A 23,421-nucleotide genomic window follows, 5' to 3' on the forward strand; every position below is an offset into this window, starting at 1 on the left:
CCTGGGTGGCTCCAGGCCCTGCGTCTCTCAGGCACACACCCAGCCTCCGGTGCCCGGTTTCACCTTGACTGCGAGGGACTGCTCCCCGCGCATGCCTCCGAGTGGTTCCCAAGCTGACCCTCCAGATGTAAGTAGACGACACACAGGGGCATGCCCTTGGTATTGGTAACCCAGCGCCCTCCATGGACGCAGTCTGGCGCACCGTCGGCCGCTGCTACCCTGCCTTCTGCCCGCGACCAAGTCATTTGGTACAGAGTGCAGTGCGTGAGTGCTCAGGGGTAGATGGTGTCAGGCAAGGCCTCCACGTCAGGGGAAGAGTATTTGTCTGGGTGCGCATGGCATGCAGTCAGGGCCCCAAAGGTTGTGGCGACGAGCCGGGCGTCAAATGCGTGCGTCAGCGTTCGTGCCGCAGGCCCTCGTTGTCACACCATGCGCATGCCGGGGCATGTAACCCCGGCGATGGCCAGTGTGGCGGCGGGGGCCGCGCCAGGCGCCGACGTCTCCCCCTCCCCTGCCTCTAGCGCGGCGGCGCCGCCGGCGGTGGCCAGCACGTGCTCGACAAAGGCGGCGACGGCGGGGAAGCCGCGGGGAAGGTGTCCAATCCAGCGCAGCGCCTGCTCCACGCCCAGCACCATGAACACCTGGCTGCAGTAGGAGGAGACCAGGGAGTTCATGCCGGCCAGGTAGCGCTCCAGTGCCGCCGCGGTGGACAGCGCCTCCAGGTACCCGTCCATCATGCCCGCCAGCGAGGCAGCCGGCGCGGCGGCGGCGCCCGTGGCCACCGCCGCCGCCGCGCTGCGTCGCTGCGCCGCGCCGCTGCCGCCCAGCGCGCACAGCATGGCCACATGCTGGCGGTGCACGCGCCCCAGGCTGGCCACCTGCGCCGGGCTCAGGCGCAGCGCGCGCGCCAGCGCGGCAAACCCGGCGTCGGGCAGCGCGTCGCGCCGCACAGCCGCCTGTGCCTGCGCCATGGTGGCCATGACGAGGTCGGGGCGGCAGGCGGTGGCCACGCTGTGCATGCAGGCCATGCTCTGCCAGGCGCCCACCATCTGGAGCAGGCACAGGCGGGAGCCGGTGCCGTCCAGCTCCGCTATTACTTCCCTGGGAAAGTGTGGAGTTCAGGGCCGAGGGGTGGGGACGTAGTTGGCGGCACGACAGGGGTCCCAGCAGTGGCGACGGGTGCATGCCGGGGACGCATGCTGCAGGTCGTGGGAGGCACCCCTTGATCAGCCCGACACGCAGTCCAGCCAGCATGAAATTTTGGGTCCATATCAAGGCCTACTGGCTGATTCTGATATTCCGTCCCGGGAACAAGCCCAGGCAACCCACCGCGCAGCGTCTCTGAAGCTGTCCAGGGCCGCACAGAACTGGGTCTCGGTCATGCCCCTGACCTCTTCTCCATACTCCACGAGTTGATCTGTGGGGGGAAAGAGGCAGAGGGGCAAGCCAGCTGGACAAAACAACTGGGGTGGAAAAGGTGCTGTCCAGACAGCAGGTCCTGGCATTCCTCAACCATTTTGGTCATGCCAAGAGCTGCGACACCCCCCTCACGTCAGCTGGCTTGAAGGTCCCTGACCGTTCCACACCACAAGATTCCCCCGCCCCCTCACCCCACGTCAGATCCAAGCTCGTGACACACTGCCTGGAGCACCCCTCTGCCAGCGCCAGATCCATGAAGAGGCGCTCCACGTGTTCCAGGTACTGCTTCACCTCGGCATGCAGGCGGGGGGAGATGCCCTCGCCCGAACGAACGTTCAGGCCAGGGTTTGACGGACTGTCATTGAGGGCTTCTGGTCCCTGCAGCGGGCACGGAGCCGTGATGCGGAAGTCTGCCGGGCTGGATACAGAGGGTGGCGGGATGCAGTGCACTGCCTCGCTTTGACCATCTCAAGGGTACTTTTGTCTCCCGTCCTCTGCACTCGCCCAAGATGGGCTGTACCATGTGTCATCTTCCCATGCTCAGGCACGCCAGATCTTTCTATCCCCCCCCCCTTCCTCCACCCAAGGCTCCCTACCTCTTGGGGGCCTTCTAGCACCTTGATGGACATGTCCCGCACGCTGAGAATCCCTGTCAGGACCGCTGTGTCCAGCGTGAGACGGGCACTCTCACGCTGCTCCCTCTCCAGGGCCTCCTTGGTCGATTGATACACGCCCTCCAAGCCCATGCGTTTCGTCTGAGCGGTGGGCAGGCACAAGGTACGCCTTGGAACCTCCATGCAACGCACGCTCCCTTCATGGAGCATGGCAATGGTGCTGCTCGGAGTGAGTCCGGCCTTGATGGGTCGAGGTCCCATCCGAGAACCCCCACCACCTACCTTGCAGCGCGCCCGATACCGGGCCTGGTTCTCGGCGTTCCCTGAACGGGGCTTCCCCTTGTCACCTCGAGCGCCGCGCTTGGGAGCCGGCTCGGCCTCAGGAGCGCTGCTGCTCTCCCGGGTGGCATTGTCGGAGGACACGGGGATTGAACCTTCGGGGGAGTGGTCCTTACTGGAGGTGCACGGCTCCTGAGGCAATGGCCCAGACTGAAAGCCTGTGGCGAGCGGGTCCTCCAGATTCATGTTGGCACAAGTCTCGGAGTACATGGATAGGTATTCGGCAGGGCAGTCACGCCCTTTCTGTGGGCTCCGGCCAAAGCCTCTAGACAAAGCGGCGCAGTGGTGACCGACGGGATGGCCCACGGTTCCATGCACGGACTGTGACACGGTGTTGTGTTCATGGGCGCGCGAATTTGCTACATTATGCGACCTGGAGCTCATGCCAAGAGTACGTTGCTCTCATGTGTCATGAGGATCTCTCGCACGACCGTCACGTAAACCCTCATTGAGCGCTCCGCAGGATCTTGAGTTTGCCATGAGCTTCCCTGCTAACTATGTTGCTGCTGTTGCCACCATGTCAGACACATGCGAATCCCCTGAACAAATAGTCTGGCAGGCGCACCCCCGCCTGCATCATGGCGATCTGCTGCTGCTCCATCTCCCCCTGATCGACGGGGAAGAAAGGGATGGCCGCGGGCGGCTGAGGGGGCGCCGTGTCTGCATCCAGCGCATCTGTTCATGGTGAGGGAGTCCAGGGGTGATTGGGGAATCCAGGAACAAGCCATGCCCACCCTGTGCTCCCAGATCAAGGCGAGGAGGGACCCGGTCGCGAGATGAGTCAACCACGAACACCCCCTGGGCGGACCATGGTCCATGCGACCGCCAGCGCCCGCCCTTCCACCGATTGCACGTGCCTGGGAGGAGGGAGGGCGTCGACCCCCGCCGCGCGTGCAGCGCCGCCCCCGCCCCCGCCCTCCGCTCCGCGCTCTCCCGGCCGTACTGCAGGCGCAGCCTGCCCGCCGCGGCCGCGGCGGGCACGCGCCAGCGCGGCGCGGTGGCCTCCACCCCCGCCTCGCACTCTGTCAGATCCACCTCCGCGCCGCGCAGGCGGCGCAGGCGCGCCAGCGCCAGCGAGGCCGCGTGCTCGGCATGCGCCGTTCGGATCTCGGCGCTCAGCAGCGCCGGGGCCCGGCCCAGGGCCGCGGCGACGGGCGCCGGGATGGGGGGCATCTGCGCGAAGCGCCGGTCGGGCAGGGGCTGCACCGACTTCGGGCCGCCGGCCAGGGCCGGGGCCGGCTGTCTGGGCGCGTCGGCGGCGCCGGGGCCTCGTGATGCCTGCTCCGCCCCTGCATGGCCCCGCTCCTGCCTGTGGCGGCGGTCGTCCATGGATTGCAGGGTGCCGGAATGATACGCTGGTGCCACACTGCGGGATTGTGATCGTGATGGGGGGGGGGGGCGGGGACGCTGGGCAGAGGTGCCACCGAGGGCTCGGCGACGAACACCATTCTATGCCCACAACCACACCCAGGGGTGTGATGCACGCACGCTGGGCACCGGAGAAGTAAATGCGAGGCATGCCCCCGGAAACAGGGCCTGGGGCACTGGGGTGTCAAGACATTTCTCCCCGACAAGCCAGAGTCCCGGCCCACTCGCCTGGGAGCAGCGGCAGGCCGAGTGGCTGGCGCCGCTGCTGCTGCCGGGCCCGGCGAGGAGTGCCTCCTCGGCAACACCACCCCCCTGGGCTGGGGCACGGCGTGGCGCTTGGGCTGCGAGGAGGGCGCCGGCAGCGAGGCGGCACCGCGCTTGGCCGCGCCGGAGGCTGCATGCCGCGGCTCTGAGCGGGGGCGGCCGGGTCCGTGGGGCTCCGCCCGTCCCCGCGCCGCCGGCGGCGGGGACTCAGGCGCCTCGGACCCGGCCCCCGAACGGGGCAGGGGGCCCCCGCACGCCGCCTCCCCCTCCGCCGGCCACCAGGCGCGCTCCACCTCTCGCGCCGCGGCGGCGACGGCCGGGAGGCGCGAGGCGCGCAGCGCCTGCACGCGCCGGCGCAGCAGCTGCGCCTCGGCCCGCGCGCCGTGCCAGGGCGGTAGCAAGCGCAGCGCGCGCAGCGCGCACAGCATGACGGTGTGGTGCGCCGCCACCTCGCCCTCGCAGAGCCAGGTGACGGCGTGCGTGGTCAGCGCCTCCGCCCCGGCCCCCGTGAGCAGCGCCGCGGCCTCGCCCCGGGCCTCGCACGTCGCGCACAGCGCGCGCAGCACGGCGCAGCGCACGACGGGGGTGGTCGGGCCCCGGGCCAGCACCATGAAGGCGGGGCACCGGGCCACGCCGGCCACGGCGCCCGAGCCGTCCAGCAGCGCGTCGAGGCGGGCCAGGGTGGCCGCGCGCGCCGCCGAGCGCGCCTCCTGCGAGCCGAGGTGGGCGGGCGGCGGGGGGTGCACCGCCTGAGCCTTGAGCGCGAGGCGCACCTTGGTCTGCAGCCGCATGAGGTGGGCCCGCACCTCCGCCTCGCTGCAGCCGGCCTGGCGAGAGGGCATTCCGGGAGTGGGGGCTGGGTGAGGCTCTGTGAAGGGAGGGCATGTGAGACCAGCACGCCTGTGGGCCCTGGGAATTCAAGCAGGAGAGCCGCTACACCCAGCACCCAACAGGCAACCGCATGGGATGAGCACTCTGTGGAGCGAGCGCCCGCCGCCATGCTCACCTGGTGCGCGATGTGTTCGATCTCCTCGGCGGGGAAATGGTCCTGGACGGAGAAGACGCGGTGGATGTAGTCCACGTCGCACCGGCTTGTCTCCTCACCGGCCTCCATCTTTGGAGTGCCGGATAGCGCCGGCATGCTCAACTCTTGTATGTAGGCTACATGTTCTTTTGTAAATCCTGTAGAGATCGTGTGTCAGCCTTGTCCCAGCGGGGTCGAGCCCAAGCTGGGGGCACTCCTGTAATGATAGACACGCGGTCAATGACGGGGTGCACCTCAAGCTCCTTCTTTCACCAATTCCAAATTCGGAAAATTGATTCTCGTCTCGTATTGGCTCATGGTCCTGGCGAATGCCTGTCCATCATGGGACTGGAGCCCCCCAGCAAGGGGCTGGTCATCCAAACCCTCCGGGCGCGACCGATCCCCCCGGCGTAGCAAAAAACCTTCCCCACAAGACTCGACCCTGACACCCATCAAGAATTTTGATGACCATTCTTAATTACTCCAGGTCAGACTCATCGACCGTCACGCGGCTCCTGTAAAGGCGCTCGCCTCGGGGGAAGGGTCCACTGGATCACAATGCTGAGTAGGAGCGTCCGCCAAGCGGTGAGAAACGGATCGGAGACTTGATTGTATGCCTGAAGGTCACCCGGTAAACCCATCACGACCCCCCGCGCCCTGCAGGAGAGGTCCCTGCTGGGTGCCCTGCGGTCTTATGCCCTGGTGCCAATGGTAGTAGAATCCACCTCTCGGGGCGAGCGGGCCTTCGACATCTACTCCCGCCTCCTGCGGGAGCGCATCGTGTGCGTGAACGGGCCCATCGAGGACACGAGCGCCAATCTCATCATTGCCCAGCTCCTGTACTTGGAGTCGGAGCACCCCGAGAAGCCTGTGGGTGCAGGAAGAGGAGGGTAGGAGTTCAGGCCGTGGACTGATCCCTTGCCTGCACCTGCTGGAGTGGGAGCAGGACCTCGCTCCCCCTTCAATGCAATTGGCCAGCCCCTCACCACACTCCGCTCGCATCCTTATTTCCCTGTACAGATCAGCATGTACATCAACTCCCCTGGGGGTGTGGTTACCGCAGGGCTGGCCATCTACGACACCATGCAGTACATTCGCTGCCCCGTCGCCACGCTGGCGGTGGGCCAGGCAGCCTCCATGGCGTCCCTCCTCCTGGCCTCTGGGGAGCCGGGGCACCGACGGAGCCTCCCACACAGCAGGGTCATGCTGCACCAGCCCAGCGGCGGCGCGCAGGTGCGGACTGTGGGAAAAGGGAGTTGGCAAGGGGGGGGGGGTGGAGGAGGCTTCTGAAACAGGGTTCTGATAGAGCGGTTTTTTTGAAGTTTGTGGATCCACAAGGGTCCTGGACATAGCCTGGATGCTCTTGGCAGGTCAAACGACTGCCTCAGTTCAGGCATCCATGAACTTTGGCCTGGAGTCATGGCAGAGCAACATCGGCCTTGCACAAAACTTGGCGCCTGGCATTGGTCCGTGGCGTCTGGTCCTGCCCCACCCCTCGCCATTCCACAGCTCACCTGGTAAAGCTGCACGAGCCCACGCTCCCCCACCCAGGGTCAAGCCAGCGACATCGCGATCCAGGCCAAGGAGATCCTGAAGATGCGGTCCCTGCTCAACGACCTGTACGTCCAGCACACGGGCCAGACCCAGCCTCGCATTGGTGAGCTGGAAAGCGCGGCGTAGTTGGCGGGAGGGGGGGGGGCGAGTAGTAGATGTGCACGATTTGTTTGGCAGCAACATGGGGAGGGGCCTGAGGAAGAGGGCTGACCATGCTACCGCCGCTCCACATCCTCCTCACGCATGATCATGTCGCGCCGCTGCCGTCAACACTCCATACCCTAACTCGCTTTCCTTCCCCCACCTGCAGAGGAGTGCCTGGAGCGTGACTTCTTCATGTCGGCCAAGGAGGCCCTGGACTTTGGGGTGGTGGACGAGGTGATCCAGCCCAGGATGCACACGCCGGCGGCGCCTTGAGACTGCGGCCGCCAGTCACTTGAAACCGGGGGCTGTGCCGCCCTGGGACCGCCAGAGAGCACAGGGCATGGCGGCTGCACCGGGTGGGCGGCTGTCGAAGAGGCGCCTGATCAAAGAATCCGCCGCAGCACCCCTGCCACCCTCAGCGATCGCCGCCCAGCTTCAGGGCGTGCGTGCGCTGGCCTATCTTGCAGACCAGCTCTGTTGCCTGAAAGGGTGTGGGCAATGGGCAGGTGGAGCAGACGAGAGAAGGGACAACTAGGCATCTGGGGTGTGCAAAAGAGGCCGATTGTTGAGTCAAGTTTTGGGATTCACTGAGTAGATCGGAGCTGGCACGTCGTCCCTTTTACTGGGCGTCAGATCTCCCCACTTCCCGCTCTCCTCGGGCCCATGCCCACCTCGATGTGCCAGGCCGGGAGCAGGACAGACTGCTGCTTCAGCACTGCTTCCAGCCGCTCTAACGCATCCCCAGGGACCCAGGCCACAGAGACGTGGGGCCGGGGTTCCGCGTAGAACGTCGGCAGCCCGTGCCGGCGGAAGACCGCGTCCACAGCGCGCACCGCGCGTGCAAAGGCGCCGCCTGCGCCCTGGCCCTCAATCGCCAGAAAGGCGAGGCTGGCGTCCTCGTTGGCCAGGCAGGCCAGGCGGCGCAGGTCGAGGGCAAATGGGGCCAGCCGCCACGCGGCGGCAGTCAGCATGCGAAGCAGGGACTCCAGCTGGCTGCCGGCTGCTGGGGCGGTGTGCGAAAGGGACACGTGCCCCGTGCCCAGGTCCAGCCCACACAGGGTGGGCAGCGCGGCGCGCAGGCGGGGGAGCGCAGCGCGCAGCGCGCGGGTGACATCCGGCGGGGCGGGGGCCGAAAGGGTGACGTGCACCGCGAACTGGCCCTCCACGTGGGGGAAGGCGCGGATGCGCTGGGTAGGAGGTGCGAGCGCCGGTGCGGTGGCGGCTGTGAGAGGTGGGTTGGGGGAGATGGGGGTGAATGTGGAGTCAATGCCCTTCCTATTCCGATGGCATTTGCAGGCCGGTGGGAGCTTTAAACAGCATTTGCAGGGCTTCCTCACCCTGATCGGGCTGCAGCAGGGCGCTGGGGTCTGGCAGCCTGCTCTCAAGAGTGATGAAGGGCTTAGGTTTTGTGCAGGGCAGGAGCTTTCCCAACGGGCCAGTGATCTCACGCTTTCCCTTTCAGCACAACACGTACTCGCCTTGCTGCTTCCACCTTGAGGCGTTTGGGGGAGGGCTCTTTGCTCTCGTGGGAAGTCAGCTCTCCACCGTCCTCAACATGAGCACTGCCCTCTGATACTGCGGAGCCTGACGGCGAGCTACCGTAGGATGCCACAAGATCCATTCAGTCTGCGGAGCATAGCTTCCTCCAAGGAAGTTTGTGGTATGTTTGAATGATTAGACAGCTCTACGAGAATCGCCAGGTGAGTTTTGGGTGGAGTTTTGCAGCCCTGCCGAGCGTTCGAGGCGCGCCCGCGCGCGATTGTTGTCTGCAGATGGGCACTCGACTTCTCAACACCTCTGCAGGCAATCGAGTGCAATGCGCTACTCACCAGAAGGCCGCTTCTGTAATCAAGAATGTGAGCCCAGCATGGGCGAGGATCTGAGGCGCCTGGAGGAGGCAGAGCAGGTCAGTTCACCAGAAGAGATCGACGGCATGATATCTCCGTGTTCATGCCGCCTGCAGTCATGTCTTACTTTCTATATGCAGAGAATTATCAATGCACTGGATGGTGCTGCGGCCGTCATGCTTGAGCTGGAGAGGGGAGGCGTAGAAGTCGGGACTCAAACATTGGAGGTCTTGCAGAATCTGGAGGTGAGTACAGGCTTCCCGCATGTCGCACCCACCATGGTCAGTTAGACACTCAGGGTTAAACTGCCACCCCAACTTTCGTCTTTGCACTCAGGAGGCTGAGATCACGCTGTTGGAGCTCTGTGATCGTCATGCCGAACCCCTGCCGCTCAAGTATGCCCAATGGCCCACAACCCTGCGCCGACTGACAACTTCTGCCCAACCTGGGACGCCGGGGCATCATACATTAGGTTCCGGAGGCCCAAACGTCCAAGAAACGGATGACGGCATGGACTTGGATCATGGCTGACTCCTTACTATAAGCCTCTTGCACGAGAAGTTTCCTCCTCCCCCCCCATCCCAGCTCATGGTGCATTGGGGTGTTGTCGTGTGACCTTATACCCCGAGATCCTGACATGACGTGGGAGTCCTAGTCTTCCTCTGGCACCAGACTTGATTTGAAGTACCTGACAGCATTTACCTTCCAGAATTCTCTGCCCTTGACTTGTCATGCAGGGTGGTCACAATGTCGGGGTATGGTTTTGTTTGGAGGTAAAAGGGGCTGCGCAGTGGGGAATGTCAGAGAAAAAATGATGTAGACACCGAACATCACGTGGAATATGGCTCACAATTGCCAGATTGCTCTACACGCTGCCGCCCAAAGTGGGCCATGTGCTCGTATGGCTAAAGGAGAGCGGTCATCCCTGGCCTCGTCCCCTCAAGAAGTTGGTCACACTGTCCACCAGCTCCTGGCGACTGGTGGGCAGGAAGGGCAGCCCTTGCGCTGCAGCGGTAGGAACGTCCTCTTTCTGCGGCAGAGCGGCCTTTGGCACCGCCTGCCCACCCAGTTCTGCCATCTTGCTCGCCATCTCCTCTGGGTCCATGGCCACCCGAAAGTTACGGAAGAAATCGAGCAGGGAGGACTGATTGCCCCGGCCGCCCTGAAAGGTCTGGTCAAAGGTGAGCAGTTCCCCATCCTGCTTTCGGAGTAGGCCATCTGGTACCATTTTGAGAGCGCCTGTGGTATGGTTGGGAGGTGCAAGCATGTGGGGCAAGAGGCTCTTGCATTACTGACAAGGCAGGAGATCAGTATATGATAACGTTCCCATCTTTATCTCGTATATCCCCTTACATGCTTTACACAAACTCACCTTGCAGCTTGCCTGCCCAATCATCCCTGCGCTCGAAGACCACCGAGTTGTTTGGAGGCGTCTGCCCGCTCGGAGGAAGGTCCACTGCAGGGCATTTCAGAGTAGTGTGTACTGAGAAATTAGACAACCCAACCCTCCGGCGGGTGCCCTGGCGCAAAGATGCGGTACGGGAGGCGTGACTTGAATTGATCAGCTCCCATGCAAGTTCCCCTTGGCTTGCCTGGTGTTGGGTGTGGGCAGGGTAATGCTTTCTTCTTTGCTTCAGCCCTGCATGGGACTTCTCGATACCGAATTCCCATCACCCCCCACGTTGTGTTGGCCAGCTTCTCAAATGCCCTGAGACGAGGCAGACAAGGTGCATCCGCGGTGAGTATTCAGGTTGGAGTGCGAATGGGTCGATTGCAGCACCAGGGACAGATGAGAGGAGCTCATGACCGCCAGCTTCTTCGCTGTGCCTGGTGACCACCTCCATGACCCTGCAACCCATGCTCACACAGTCACTCACCACACCGACAGGTCAAAGTGGGTGATGCCATGGTCGAAGCAGCACCACTTCTGGTTGGAGTAGGCATTGTCAGGGTAGCGACTGCGAGAGTGGCATATGAAGGAAGACCAGTTATCGAGGATGTTCTTGCAAGGAAGATCTGCCCCCGAACCCCAAGCTTCAGCTTACCAGGGACAGCTGTCCGTCACCCGCACGATGACGCTGGCCGCCTCATCCAGACACACATGACTCCTGTCCAGTAAATCTCCGAAGCCGTCCAGGAGTCGGGGAGTGGGATCGCATCGCACCTCATAGCAGCGCCTGCACACGGGTGATGCTGCTGTTTCAGTCGAATGAGGGGAACAAAAACACGCCATGACCCCCTTTCCCCTGCTCGGCGTCACCTTACCCGCATGAATCGGTGAAGTCGGGAGCAGCATCCGTCATGGCGGCCACATCGAACCCCGTCCCGATGCCCGGCCATTGGAATCCAAAGCCGCAGGAGCCGGTCTGAAGAGGGCACACGAGTTTTGTATGAGTGCTTGTATCATTTAATAATGAGTAAACACTCCCCTGTCCATCGGTGATGCTCGGCCCTGGCCGGTATTGCGAGATCGCGGAGATGTCAGCGATATGGATCCTAGCCGACATGAATCGCTAAAAATGCATGTAAAACCAGCTCCCACTCACATGAATACTGTAACCGTCCGCTCCGTAGAATGTCTGCAGAAGGGTTGCGCATGTGTGCATTCGGGAGCATTTCGTGGACAGGGATCGCACCGTCGACATGAACAGGCCGGTCACCCCACTCTTACCGCTCTCCCACGAGTCCATGCACACACTTCTATCGCATAAATCACACTTGTGAGACACAAGGCGGCTAGTAGTCCTCCTCGCGCCATGCCTCTCGAGGATCGTTCCTTTGCCGGAGACTGTGGGGTCCAGGGTATCTACAAAATCGCGGTGCCAGCCTCGTTGAAGGATCCGGTCCGCGCAGCTCGAGAATTGTGAGCCCACCACTTGAGCAAGTCCACGAGCAGGCTGTTTCTTCCTCCCGATATCTTTCTAGTGATACGTATCTGGCTTTTGTTGCAGATTCGCAACAGCGACAAAAACCTAGGTCATGCCTCGGACGGTGCCAATGCTCCGGTCCCCCGGGGGGCAAGCCGCCCTATCCAGTTTCCGCATGACTACAGCAGGGAGTGATTACGGGCCTTCCAAATCCACAGCCCAACAGTCGTTGTCTCTTTTGCATTACCGTCTGCTTCTATTACTATGACGAGAGCAAGAAAGCGTAGCAGGGAGGTGATGGAAGGCTGGGTGAAGAGACATCAGCTTGACTGATTGAAAAAATCCAGACATGGTTCCCATGTCTCGGGTGTAGGGTGATTGAAAACTAGAGTCGTAGCAAAGCGATGAATGTATGGGGCTTGTTATACCTTGGAAGTGCTGCACTTCAATTTTTCCGACCGACCTCGCAATGAATGCGTGGGGGGGAGGCGAATGCGCCAGGCCACCCACGAAAGAAGTAACCTTCACAGCCGCCGTCCCTGGCCAAAGGACGAGTCGTAGGCCGAGACGGTGGGCGCGCTGCATGCGCCGCAGGTGGCCTTGCAGTAGCCGTTTGCAGTGATCTCGGAGCACTTGCCCCACTGCTTCTGCTGCCAGCACTCTGCCTCCTCTGGCACAGGGGCATCTTCGCAGGGCGAAGATGAGGAGGAATCGCCGGAGCTCGAGGGGGACTGGGATGAGCTGCCGCTGTCGCTGGATCCACAGCGTCCGCAGGTGGAGGCACAGTAAGAGCCGTCGATCATCCACTGCTCCCCGCACTGTGGGAGAAAGGGTTTGTAATGGGATGGGCAGGGTGAAATTGTACGATCTGATGGACGCCAACACTGGAAAGCTGATGGCAAAACAGTCCATCGCACAAACGTCTTGGCAGTCTGTCCTTCTCTCAGGCAGAATCTTAGAAGTAAGCTCCCACAAGCTCCCAAAATCATCGAGAGAAGGGCCCAGGCATGTCGTCTCACCTTGCCCCAGTTCTTCTGATCCTGGCAGGAGCCGTAGCTGATGCTGTACGGCACTGCAGTGTCCTGGCAGTCAGCAGACGATCCCGATGGGGAGGAAGATGGGGAGGAAGACGAAGCGTCTGATGGGGAAGACGATGACTCTGAGGGTGACGACGGGCTGGAGCTGCTGCTGCACCGGCCGCAGGTGGTCTGGCAGAAGTTGCCGCTGGTGAGCCACTCGTCATTGCACTGTGGTGGGGTTGTAAAGGACTTGTGTGAGTCCATGTACAGTGGCAAAGTGGTGTTAGTACATATGGCAAGTTCTTTACTGGCTCACAGCAGTGTCTGATGCTGGCAAGGGTCACAACACCACAAACAACAGCACAACCCAACAGGTAATGCATCTCCCTGCACGAGTGCCTACCCCACCCCCCGCTCACCTTGCCCCAGTCCAACTGTTGCTGGCACGAGCCGGTGTCGGGAGCATTGTCAGTGCAGCCCTCGGAGCTGGTGCTGGACGAGGAGCTGTCACTGCCCGCAGAGGCCGTGGTGGAGCCGTTGGGGACGCTGTTGGGCGCCAGTCCTCCCTTGAAGGTAGACTCGTAGGTGATCTTGTCCGAGGGGGGGGCAGCATCCACGTTGCCGGACACGGTGACAGCGCCTGTGATGGACAAATAATTGGGAAGGGCACGAGGGGTGAGGCGAGGCGCAGCAGGAAGCCGGCTGGCGAGGGACCTGAGTAGTGCTGAGCGAAGGGGATGCAGGGCAACACAGACAGCAAGGCGCCTTGCTTGTTCCATGCAGCTCACGTGATTGCAAGCATGATTATGCAGGGTCGAAGGGATTGTGCTTACCTTGAGGCTCGCCGACGGAGTCGAATCGCTTCACGTAGATGGTATCCTCAGAAGGCTTCACCATCCATGACTGGGGCTCCTCGGCTGCAAGATAGAGGCAACATGGGCCAGCAGTGAGGACAGTGTGATTGATGATGGAGTGCATAGGTCCTTCAAACGCTCGGCCGGGGTAAAGCTGAGGAAAACAAGTCGGCGCGCTCACGTGGGGTGGGGTTGGCGATGGGCGGCGCGGGGTTGTCGGCCGCCTTGGTGCAAGGCACCTCCTGGTACTGGATGCCCATGACGCCCCACTTCACATCGCTCAGGCGCTCGTAGGCCCTGTGGTCGGGTGAACACCATTTATGAGTGGAAAGCCTCGGGCTGGGAGAAGCAGAAACCAATGCGTGCCTCCCAGTTCACACCCTCTCACCAGATGGACAGGTCAAAGTGCGTCATCCCGTTGTCATAGCAGCACCACCTCTTGTTGGAGTAAGCATTATTGGGGTAGTCACTGTCATAGGAATAAATAGAGCAAGGGATGAGGGTGAGGTGTTTGCTTGCTAGGTCGCACAAAATTCCAAACCGTTCTGGACAGACCGGGTCGATGCTTGCAGTACATCATACTTGCTCCATGCACAACTGCCATGTGCGGAACCCCCATTTCCTTTCCTTCCCGCCTCACCATGGGCAGTTGTCGACAGTACGAACGACAATGGTCTTTGATGAGTCGTAACAGACGGAGGACCGCTCGTGGGTTTGACCGTACCCGTCAGGGACGGCGGACTGGGGGTCGCATTTCACCTCATAGCAGCGTCCGCACGACCCACCGAACTCGGGAGCGGCATCGGCGATGGCTGCGACATCGAACCCGGTGCCCACATCTGGCCACTGATAGCCGAAGCCGCACGACCCAGTCTGCGGAGTGATGGCGAGGAAGGGTTGGTGCGCGCCCCAGGCAACCGGGCTGCGGGGGTGTGCGCGGCTTCGAACCGGCTGACAGGCGGTATGGGCATGGGGCCACGCCCGGGGGAGACGCGCACCACCATCCCAATGTGGATGCCCTACCACTCACATGAATGCTCCATCCGTCGGTTCCGTAGTACGTCTGCAGGGGTACGGATGGTTCGGACAGGGTTCGAGGCAGACCTGTACTGCTCAGGCATGTGACACCCGCTGCCCGATCACGCAACTGCAAACATGGACTCACCGCACGGCCTTTCTGCCAGGCGAGCGCTCCGCTGAAGCTCAAGCACATTAGAAGCAGAGGGAGCATCGTGTGGCTGGCCATTCTGTTGTCTGGCGAGCAAGGGGGGGAGGGTTGGGACGGACAGGTGAGTAAGCCGCCGGCGGAGCTTGGAGTCGTCAAGGTCACGCCGGGCTACAGCCAGAACAGAGGGAAACCGGGTCGTGAATATGTCTCGGTGGTTGGGCAAGCGTTGACCAGGTCGTCATGACCGCTATCCCACGTACCTCTCCAATGAGCCCCTCCAATGATTATGAAAGTCCAAAAGTCGTCTGGCTGACTGAAGAGGTGCGCTACACAAGTCAGCAGTGATCTCAGGAAGTTCAAGCGTTATCCGCCGTCACACTGAGGTTATGAATCCCTTTCCTCGGGTCTGGTTTGTGCTGAAGCCACATCGGATTTCGGCAGCGGCGTGCAGCCATCCAGACGGACTGGTCGGAGCAAGGGAGCGCCCATGCCGGCAGGACCGCTTGGTCACGTGACACGCAGTCAGTCTCACCGCACATCGCGCACGCAGCGCCCGACTCATGCGCGCTTCCCGATGCGGACAGGGCCTGCAGTACGCCTCTTAATGGGACGCCCAGAGCAGGTCCCTCGCGAGTATGCGTGCACGCACTGCGCATTCCCGTTGCCGCACAGCGTACCCCCCCGGTCCCGTTGGTCAGACTCCATACTCGGAAACCCTTGGACGAATCCCACTGTACCCAATGGTTTCTGTACAACACCCATTTGCACAGATCAGGCATCACAGAGGATCAGGGGCAACTTCACTGGCTTCCTGAGCCAAACACGCTGGGCCTGGCCGCAGGCGCCATGACCCTGAAGTATTCCTGGTCAAGGGCCTCCAGGTTGCCTGCGGCCGCGACGGCGGCGGCATCCTGCGTGATCCACCCGCGCCAAGTCTGAGCAAGCTCGGGAGGGGCGGTGGCGAGGGCAGCTTCCAGAGCCTCGGCAGAGGATGGGTCCAGGTCGTCCTCTGGCCGCCCTCCTCTCGAGCCTGCAGTGGGGGTGGGGGGGGGCTGGGCTTGTGGGATACCATCAGCGACGGCATGGCACAGGGGTGGCGAGCCCTTCCCCGACATGGGACGGTCATGAATGGAACCCGGGGCATGTCTCGACACTCCCACGCATAGCGTCGCACCCTGCCGTCTGCCGGGTGCCCCGCCGGCCGTCACCTCGCCCAGCAGATTGGAGAAGGCCTCGCGGAGGGTGGCGCCCCTGAGGACGTGGCCCTGCTGGCCACCCTCGATCGCACCATCACCCAATATCTGCCCCATCATCTGCTGGACGGCGGGCGACTCCGCCATCTGCATCAGCGCCGGGTTGTTCATCATGCCGGACAGGAGCGACCCCAGCCCGCCGCCTCCCCCAGCGCCGTCGGCGGAAGGGGCCCCCGACCCCAGCATGGACTGCAGCATGTTGCCCAACGCCGGCGGCACACCGGCCACCGCGCCGGGGCCCCTCGCCGGGGCGCCAGCTCGCGGGGCGCCAGCTCGCGGGGCGCCAGCCTGGGAGGCCTGGGCCTGAGGGCACGGCGCCCCTGGTCCGGCTGCCTGCCCCACTCCCGCGTCAGACCCTGCTGCCTGCGGCGGCCCCGCCTCGCGGCCCGCCGCCGGGGCCTGGGGCACGTTTGGCGGCGCAGCGGGGGCAGGCTCCCCGCTTGGGCCGCCGCCCTCTCTGCCCTTGCCGGCCGGGCGGCGCAAGGGCAGCGGCCTGAGGCCCTTGAAAGGCGGCCGGGGCTTGGGGGCCGCCTGCGCGCCAGGCGCAGGGCCTGCGCCCACGGGCGCAGGCCCGGCCGGGGCGAAGGGTGCCGCACCTGCCGGCGTTGCTTCCGCCGCCCCCTTTTCTGTTGTGGCAGGGGCGGGGCCACTGGAGGGGCCGGCCTCGGAGTCGGTGCTGCGCTTTGGCGGTCGGGGCGATGCCCCCGCCTGGCTGCTCCCTGCCGCGCCGGTGGGCTGCAGGACAGCGCCCGACGTGCTGAGAGGGGCCGCAGGTGCCGTCGCTGCGGTCGCGGGGCCCCGAACAGCTGCGTCGGAGGGGTCGGGAGCAGCAGCCGAAGGTTGACGACCCGTCTCTGCCGGCGGTGGCACGGCCGGGGCCGAGGTCCCAGGGCCGGCGGATGGTCCGGCGGCGACAGGCGGGCCTTCAGCAGGCGCTTGCTGCGCATGCTGCGCCGGCGCGGCGTACACGTTGGGCACGCCGGGACCTGCGCAGCGAGGCGTGCCAGAGCGGGGTCTTGAGGCGTCCTAGACCCCGGCACGCGGCGGGGCAGCCCCGGCCCACTCGATTTCTGGCACGTGCCCATGGCACAACCCCCCCTGGACCGGGGGCCTTCACACCGCATGCCACCTCGGCGTTGCTGAGTACCTCTCCAGCATGGCGACCCGCCACGCCCCCCCCACCCCCTCACGGCCCGCGCCCTCACCCGGGATGCGAAGCCGCCGGCCGTCCAGCTCCGACCCCGCCGGGCGCCGGCGGGGGGGCGGCAGGTTTGTCACCGCGTGCCCCTGCCAGTCGGTGCCCAGCACGGCGATGTAGCCGGGCTCGGCACGCGTGATCCAGGCGTTGTCCTGGCCCAGCCAGGCCGCGTAGCACTGCGCCACGCGCATCAGCTCGGCGGCGGCCGCGCCGACCACCGCCAGGTGTTGCTGCAGCAGCTGGAGGTCGGCCTGCAGGACGGGGGGCGGTGTGCGCCGGCAGCAGTGCATGTGGAGTAGGGAGCGCGCCAGGCTGCGCAGCCGGCGCCCCATCACGCCGTGGCTGGGGTTGTCGGGGCCCGTGCCCGTGCCAAACAGGCCCAGGTAGCGCCGCAGCAGCGCGCTGAGCGCCGCGCCGGCCAGCGCCTGCAGCGGGGCGTGGGGTGCGCGCCTGCGGGGCGCGGCGCCGCGGGGCGCCGGCCCCGAGCAGGAGTCCTCGCTGCCCGAGTCCCCGCAGGCCAAGCCCTCGCACTCCTCTTCGCTGCCCAGGCTCTCCCACTCGTTGTCCTCGCCGTCGCTCCCGTCCTCGTCGCTCCAGGACCCCCGCTCCCCCCGGTCGTGGACCTCCGGCATCCCCGCGCGGCGCAGCGCGCGGCGCAGCGCCCGATCCAGGCCGGTCATGTGGGCGCGGTCGTTGCGCAGCGCGCGCCGCACGCCGCGCAGCAGGTGGCGCTGCCACATGGCCCCCGCCTCGCCCTCCTGCGCCGCCAGCTGGCGCGGTGTGGGGGCGGGCCAGGGGTCGCCGGCGCTTGCCAAGGGCAGGGGCGGGAGGTCCTGCATCCTGGACCCCCCATACTCCACGGAGTCGAAGAAGGAGGTCAGGCCGGAGAAGATGTCCAGGGAGGTGGGGCGGCTCTGCCCGTCAGCAGCGCCGGAGCCGCCGGCGGCAGGGGCCGGGGGGGTCCGTTGCCGGTGGGGACCGGCGGCGAGTGCAGGACGCCCCGCTGCCGCGCCTGGGAGGAGGGGCCCCGGGGCCCCCCGCCGGGAGCCCACGACGCCGGCGATGGGGTAGACCACCAGGTGGATGGCAGACCCCGACTCAACGCCATAATCTCCCAGATGCTGCTGGTCCTCCAGCACACGACCGCGGAACAGGAGCCGCTGGTGGGGGGTGGGGATGGCGCAGATTCCTTCGATCACATGCTTCAACCTCCGAATGGGAGTCTGCGGGGATCATTGTGGGTGGCGGTGAGATCGGGCGGAACCATTGGCTCCGCACTGCGACTCGGCTCTGCTCGTGCTGCCGTGCATGACATGCAACCCAGTGCGCACATGTGCTGTGAAGTCATTCACGAGGCGGAAATCGTCCACATCTTGCCGACGGATCAGCAGGTTGGTGATGCCATCGTCCGCCATTTGGCCGGCTCGGAAGGGGGATTCGCCCAGGCACCCACTCCACCCAGATGATCAGGGGTGTAGCACACCGTCTGCAAAATCCTATTTCTAGTTATGCATGAGGACTATCCACTGTCCTGCTTTGTTTGCCCATCACTGCGATTTCCCCCGCTGCGCATCGCGCTCCTGATGCCATCTTTCCAATATCTGAAGCGCCCAATTGACTCAATCACATGTAGACGACCGAGGTTGGCTCGCGACCGTGAATGTATCTTTCGCTTCTCACAGTGTAACACAAATGCTCTCGGTGCATGCTCCAGCAGCTATGCAGCTGAGCGGTGCGCCGGTGAAGGGCAGGGCCTCTGGAGCGCCAGGCAACAGGCTAGCCGCTCCCCGCAGTCGAAGGCAGCGTGTTGACCCCTGCGTGCCACGCGCCATGTCCTCTGTTACCCATGAAGCCTCCGAGGTGGGTGTGCATGTGGCAACACGGTCGATGCCCGGCTTTACTCGGGGAACCCCACTCACGTAGTTCCCCTGCCTGGACTCATTCACCACGGCCTCAGAGCCCCGATGCTCCACCTGCAGAGCGTCGTTATTCGACGGAGACCACCAAACAGCGCTTCCGCCCGGAATTGCGGGCCTCTGGGCTTCAAGGTGCCCTCCACTCCAGAGGATGAGCCACGCAACATACTCGAAGAGATCGTCTGGTGGGTGGGTGCCTTGTGCATGAGGCATGCATCTGTGATTCCTTGAGCATCGAGTATCCCCTCATGTGTCCTCCTGACTTGTAGCTGGTGGGCATCCAGAGTTGCCTGTGCACTCTGCTCGTGCCCAGGTCCCCTCCAAACCCCCTTCTTCCCTCACCCTCCTCGTGTGCTGCTCTCTCAATGGCCAGGTATAAAGCGGTGGAGATCGAGCAGTGGCGGGCCAGCACACCCCTGTCCAAGCTGGCAGAGCAGGCAAAGCGCGCGAAGCCTGCCCGCGACTTCATCGGCGCTCTCAAGGCCCAGTCCGAGGCCCGGGGGGGCTGTCCTGGGCTCATCGCGGAGGTGAAGAAGGCTTCACCTTCTCGTGGTCTACTCTGCCCCGACTTTGACCCTGTCAAGGTGAGCGCTGTGCATTGCCGCTGCACAACAGCCAGAGGCCAGGCAGGATATTCTCGTACAGTCCACCTTGAGTCCCTGAAAGGGAAAGGCTTCTCCCATGCTGTGATGCGCTGGCCACGCCCTGCACAAGACCCGCCCACACACGCCCTGGCTCCCTCGCAGATCGCGCAAGGATACGAGGCGGGCGGTGCCGCTTGCCTCTCGGTGCTGACGGATGCCAAGTTCTTCCAGGGCGGGTTTGAGAACCTGGCTGCCATCCGGAGGGCTGGCGTGACCTGCCCGCTCCTGTGCAAGGAGTTCATTGTAGAGGTAAGCTGCCTTTTGTCTCTGGGGATGCCTAGAGTGTGTGCTTGTGAAGCACAGCTGTGAGCGGGGACAGCTGCGTGCCCTGGCCTGATCCTGCTCAAACTTATGCCGGCAACCGCCTGCACTTTTTTGTGCCAAGCTCGCCGCTGTCAGTCAGCAACCATGCAGCTCCTTGAGCCCTCACCATGGGCCCTCGATCGCCGTCACACCGATGCCATGTCCTGCAGGCGTACCAGATCTTCAAGGCTCGGGCCTATGGGGCGGACGCAGTCCTGCTCATCGCCGCCGTCCTTTCCAATCCCGACCTGGAGTACCTGACCAAGGCCACCCGATCCCTGGGGATGCAGTGCCTGATCGAGGTGCGTGTGGATGCGGGGTCCCAGGTGAACAGATTCGCCGCGCTCCAAACCAAATGGTTCAACTTGGATCGCTGCTGCGCTCCAGGGCAGGTGTTGAGCTCATCGCTCCCCGCAAACCCTGCTGACAGCCCCACGCCTTCTCCCCAGGTGCATGATGTGCCAGAGATGCAGCGCATGCTGGACCTGGACCTGACCGGCTGCATGCTGGGCATCAACAACCGCGACCTGCGGACCTTCAAGGTCTCCCTGCAGAACAGTGCGGACATCATGGCCAGCGTCCCAGGCCAGGAGGTGGGCGGCGGGTGCGTGCGGCGCTGCCTCGCGAAGGGGGAGGGGCGTAGGCGCGATGGGTATCTGCGTACCGTGCCCTCCATCGACAGAGGTGCTGGGTCTGGACACGCTGCAACCCATGTGTCGCATGTTGTGGGCAGGAGCATTGTTCGTGCCCGGATGCACCCTCTCCTTCGACCCTCATCCCCATGGCAGCAGATGCCTGTCGCGCCACTGCCCCCCCCTCCTCCTCCCCTCTCAAACACACACAATCTTCCCAGGTCCAGCGCCGGGGCCTCCTGGTGGCCGGCGAGTCCGGCATCTTCACGCACGAGGACGTGCAGGAGGCGCGGCGAGCCGGCTGCGGCGCCGTGCTCGTGGGCGAGTCGCTCGTGCGGCAGGGCGACGTCGCCCAGGCGGTGCGCACCCTGCTGGGGGAGTGAGGCACCTGGGCAGGATAGCGTGAACCGCCGGGGTCGATGCCACCTGTCAACGGCCCCCTCTTTTGTATCTGGCTCGGCACGGGGCTCTCATTCCGGGGGTCTCAGGACAGCCTTGCTGTGTCTGGTTCAAGAGACGTCCTGCCGCCGCACGTGGGCATGGCATGGCGTGTACATCCATGCAGGAGCATGTCAAGTGTATAAGGGAGCAGAGCCATAGCAAGAGGGCAGGGGGGGGTGGTCCGAGGACCTGGTTTCTGTGTCGGGGTGAAGCATGCGCGGTCGAGCGGAGGCAGGGCGCCGCGCAGTGACCTTGTCCACATGAGCAGTACTTGGGTGAAGGCAGTTTATATGGCAGATGCCCCGGTCGAGCCCGTACTGAACTGCGACGCCGGGCTCAAGGCAGTGTGCCGGCGGCCTGGCAGCTGGCGGGGCCCCTCGGGACTGGGCTGGGCCTGGCCCTACCCCAGCGCCGGGTTGGCAAGGGCAGCGCCGGCCTGCCCGTTCGCCGTGGCTTCGCCCTGCCCCGCGAGACCCGCCGAGCCCGCGGCCACACCGACGCCGAGCCCCTGCGCCGCCCCCGACGCGGCCTGCGTGACCGCGCTGGACGCGCCCTGGGATGCCGTGCCCGGGGTCGAGCCGCCCAGGGTCTGGGTCGACCCGCCCTGACTCGACGCGCCCTCGGCTGACGCCCCCTGAGCTGATGCGCCCTGGGTCGAGGTGCCTTGGACTGCCGCGCCCTGGGTCAATGCACCCTGGGCCGAGGCGCCCTGCAGCGCCGTGCTCTGGCCCTGCGCCGAGGCGCCCTGGGACGTCTCGCCCTGCGCCGAGGCGCCCTGGGCATCCGCCGCGGCGGCTCCCACACTCGCAGCGCCGGCGGCCCTGCTCCCAGCCTCCGCCTGGCCTCCCGCGCCCTGACTTGCGCCTGCCGCCGCCGAGCGCGGGTCCGTGCCCTGCGAGGCCCCGGCCGCCGGAGTGACGGGTGGGGGTGGGGAGGGCAGGGCGAAATTTGGCTTGACCCCGGGGCTCGTGCACTTGAACCTGCGCGGGACGGGGGGGTGCGTCGTCGTGGGTGGTCGTGGCAGGCTGGAGGGTCAGAGACGGGGCAGGGAGGCCGGGATGCCGCCCACTGCAGATACCGCGCAGGCTCTGCATGAGGCCCCGGTTTCTCCTTCCCACGAGCGTCGAGGACCCCTGCAGGCGTGCCTCAGCGCTGCAAGCACGATTGCATGCACACCCCCATTTTCCACCCCCCTCCCCCCAACCCCCCTCCCACGCCGCACTTCCCTCCCTCCCTCCGCTCCACCCCTGTCCTGCGAGCCCACCTGAACACGCGTCCCTCGTGCTGCCCAAAGTCCACAAAGTGGTCCCACATGTGGGCGGCGGTCCAGGGCGGGATGGGCAGGTCCGGGTTGCGCAGCTTGTAAAAGTCAAAGTCGAAGCAGGCGGGGCCGCGCTCGCGCATGCCCAGGACCTTCACCCGACGCAGGTGCTCCTGCTTGGCCGTGTACTCGTTGGAGGCCAGCCCCTGGCCCTGGAGGGGTGGCGGGGGCAGAGGGCGAGAGACGAGTGAGGGGAGCACAGGGGGCCAGGCGTGCCGGCACGTGGCAGGGTCAAGCCGCCAGCGGGCACGGCGCCGCGGCAAGCGGAGGAGCTCAGTGCGCCGCAGCGACGCCCAGCCACCGCGGGCCCAGACCCTTTCCTGGGGATGGCCTGAGAGGGGGCGGGCGGTGTTCCCCCACATCACCCCCCCTACCCCCCTCCGACCCACCACTCACCCGGTCGCGCGCCCACTCCGTGTACTTTTTGATCTCGGTGGCGGTGGTCCAGTTGGCCTCCAACAGATACTCCTTCATCTTCACAAACATGACCTCGAAGGGCGAGAGGTTGATGCCGTCGTACATGTACTCTGCGTACGGGTTCAGCCTGCGGAGCGCAAGGGTGAGGGCGTGAGCGGTGGCGGCGGCTCTGGCGTGCACGGCCACGTGCCAGGAAACCCCTGCTCGAAGGGCCGAGGGAGAGCGGGGGTGCGCGCGGGGAGGAGGGCCCCTCCGCTGCTCGCTCCCACCCGGCCCCACGGCGTCCCCTTCCCCACCCGATGCGCGCCCCTCCTTGCCTCAGATGCCCCTCCCACCGCCCCCCGCGGACCCCCTTCCCCCCCCACCCCCAGCTCACGCGGCGCTGCAGCCCCAGTTGTTGGTGTCTCGCCAGTCCACGCCCTGGTAGCGCAGCATGAGCGAGTCGATGTTGAAGCCGGCGCGCAGGATGGCCGCGCTGGACCCCATCTCCGCGTACCTGGCCGGCGGAGGTGCAGGTGGAGGGTTGGTCTTGAACCCGCCGGGGGGGGAGGGTCAAAGGCTGCGCCGCTGCAGAGCCCGGCAGGTCACTCGTGACCACGCCGCGACCCCCAGGCCCCAGGTCACCCCGGATGCCCACTCCAGCCCCCCGTGGACCCAACGCGTTCCTGTCCTGGTAGGCGCACAGGCACCTGCCGCCCGCGTGCTGCGCACCCCACCCGCGCTCCCGCCACCGCCGACTCACCACACGGCGTCGTGGTAGGCCTCGTAGCACTGCAGCGCCGAGGCGTCGCTGCGCAGGACGTTGAGGGACACCT

At 64.9% G+C, this 23,421-nt stretch overlaps 9 protein-coding genes across 9 annotated transcripts in view; 2 read left to right on the forward strand and 7 right to left on the reverse strand.

Annotated features, from left to right (window-relative positions):
- Nucleotides 1-422: 422 nt before the first annotated feature.
- F751_1185 (hypothetical protein) lies at nucleotides 423-2,582 on the reverse strand (the record flags this gene model as incomplete). The annotated part of the gene is made up of 5 exons (XM_011402073.1): nucleotides 423-1,101; nucleotides 1,330-1,417; nucleotides 1,611-1,797; nucleotides 2,016-2,174; nucleotides 2,316-2,582. The coding sequence occupies 5 exons, from the start codon at nucleotides 2,580-2,582 to the stop codon at nucleotides 423-425; spliced, it is 1,380 nt and encodes a 459-aa protein (XP_011400375.1).
- A 310-nt stretch (nucleotides 2,583-2,892) lies between these two features.
- On the reverse strand, nucleotides 2,893-5,118 carry F751_1186 (hypothetical protein; the record flags this gene model as incomplete). The annotated part of the gene is made up of 4 exons (XM_011402074.1): nucleotides 2,893-3,047; nucleotides 3,965-4,052; nucleotides 4,298-4,831; nucleotides 5,011-5,118. The coding sequence occupies 4 exons, from the start codon at nucleotides 5,116-5,118 to the stop codon at nucleotides 2,893-2,895; spliced, it is 885 nt and encodes a 294-aa protein (XP_011400376.1).
- Nucleotides 5,119-5,736: 618 nt separating this feature from the next.
- On the forward strand, nucleotides 5,737-6,999 carry F751_1187 (ATP-dependent Clp protease proteolytic subunit; the record flags this gene model as incomplete). Its single annotated transcript, XM_011402075.1, has 4 exons — nucleotides 5,737-5,898; nucleotides 6,049-6,261; nucleotides 6,580-6,685; nucleotides 6,893-6,999. 4 exons carry the CDS (start codon nucleotides 5,737-5,739, stop codon nucleotides 6,997-6,999), a joined length of 588 nt encoding a protein of 195 aa, XP_011400377.1.
- A 142-nt stretch (nucleotides 7,000-7,141) lies between these two features.
- Nucleotides 7,142-11,263, reverse strand: F751_1188 (U6 snRNA phosphodiesterase; the record flags this gene model as incomplete). Its single annotated transcript, XM_011402076.1, has 10 exons — nucleotides 7,142-7,207; nucleotides 7,398-7,948; nucleotides 8,064-8,101; nucleotides 8,556-8,568; nucleotides 9,639-9,812; nucleotides 9,946-10,013; nucleotides 10,451-10,531; nucleotides 10,619-10,750; nucleotides 10,839-10,939; nucleotides 11,210-11,263. 10 exons carry the CDS (start codon nucleotides 11,261-11,263, stop codon nucleotides 7,142-7,144), a joined length of 1,278 nt encoding a protein of 425 aa, XP_011400378.1.
- A 976-nt stretch (nucleotides 11,264-12,239) lies between these two features.
- Nucleotides 12,240-13,072, reverse strand: F751_1189 (hypothetical protein; the record flags this gene model as incomplete). The annotated part of the gene is made up of 3 exons (XM_011402077.1): nucleotides 12,240-12,258; nucleotides 12,460-12,687; nucleotides 12,879-13,072. 3 exons carry the CDS (start codon nucleotides 13,070-13,072, stop codon nucleotides 12,240-12,242), a joined length of 441 nt encoding a protein of 146 aa, XP_011400379.1.
- A 372-nt stretch (nucleotides 13,073-13,444) lies between these two features.
- F751_1190 (hypothetical protein) lies at nucleotides 13,445-14,526 on the reverse strand (the record flags this gene model as incomplete). The annotated part of the gene is made up of 3 exons (XM_011402078.1): nucleotides 13,445-13,610; nucleotides 14,038-14,186; nucleotides 14,344-14,526. 3 exons carry the CDS (start codon nucleotides 14,524-14,526, stop codon nucleotides 13,445-13,447), a joined length of 498 nt encoding a protein of 165 aa, XP_011400380.1.
- A 755-nt stretch (nucleotides 14,527-15,281) lies between these two features.
- Nucleotides 15,282-18,347, reverse strand: F751_1191 (hypothetical protein; the record flags this gene model as incomplete). Its single annotated transcript, XM_011402079.1, has 6 exons — nucleotides 15,282-15,511; nucleotides 15,656-15,923; nucleotides 17,013-17,334; nucleotides 17,464-17,846; nucleotides 17,985-18,155; nucleotides 18,264-18,347. 6 exons carry the CDS (start codon nucleotides 18,345-18,347, stop codon nucleotides 15,282-15,284), a joined length of 1,458 nt encoding a protein of 485 aa, XP_011400381.1.
- Nucleotides 18,348-19,213: 866 nt separating this feature from the next.
- Nucleotides 19,214-20,810, forward strand: F751_1192 (Indole-3-glycerol phosphate synthase, chloroplastic; the record flags this gene model as incomplete). The annotated part of the gene is made up of 5 exons (XM_011402080.1): nucleotides 19,214-19,432; nucleotides 19,595-19,741; nucleotides 19,966-20,121; nucleotides 20,245-20,388; nucleotides 20,649-20,810. The coding sequence occupies 5 exons, from the start codon at nucleotides 19,214-19,216 to the stop codon at nucleotides 20,808-20,810; spliced, it is 828 nt and encodes a 275-aa protein (XP_011400382.1).
- Nucleotides 20,811-21,268: 458 nt separating this feature from the next.
- Nucleotides 21,269-23,421, reverse strand: part of F751_1193 (hypothetical protein) — a gene marked incomplete at both ends in the record, with an annotated part of 4,162 nt that continues 2,009 nt past the window's right edge. Inside the window, 5 exons of the mRNA XM_011402081.1 lie at nucleotides 21,269-21,848; nucleotides 22,133-22,341; nucleotides 22,586-22,733; nucleotides 22,983-23,102; nucleotides 23,349-23,377. Of these exons, the coding sequence (XP_011400383.1) occupies nucleotides 21,269-21,848; nucleotides 22,133-22,341; nucleotides 22,586-22,733; nucleotides 22,983-23,102; nucleotides 23,349-23,377 (1,086 nt within the window). The remainder of the gene's footprint in view (nucleotides 21,849-22,132; nucleotides 22,342-22,585; nucleotides 22,734-22,982; nucleotides 23,103-23,348; nucleotides 23,378-23,421) is intronic.

This window comes from Auxenochlorella protothecoides (assembly GCF_000733215.1).
Source record: "Auxenochlorella protothecoides strain 0710 unplaced genomic scaffold scaffold124, whole genome shotgun sequence".
Classification (NCBI taxonomy): Eukaryota; Viridiplantae; Chlorophyta; class Trebouxiophyceae; order Chlorellales; family Chlorellaceae; genus Auxenochlorella; species Auxenochlorella protothecoides.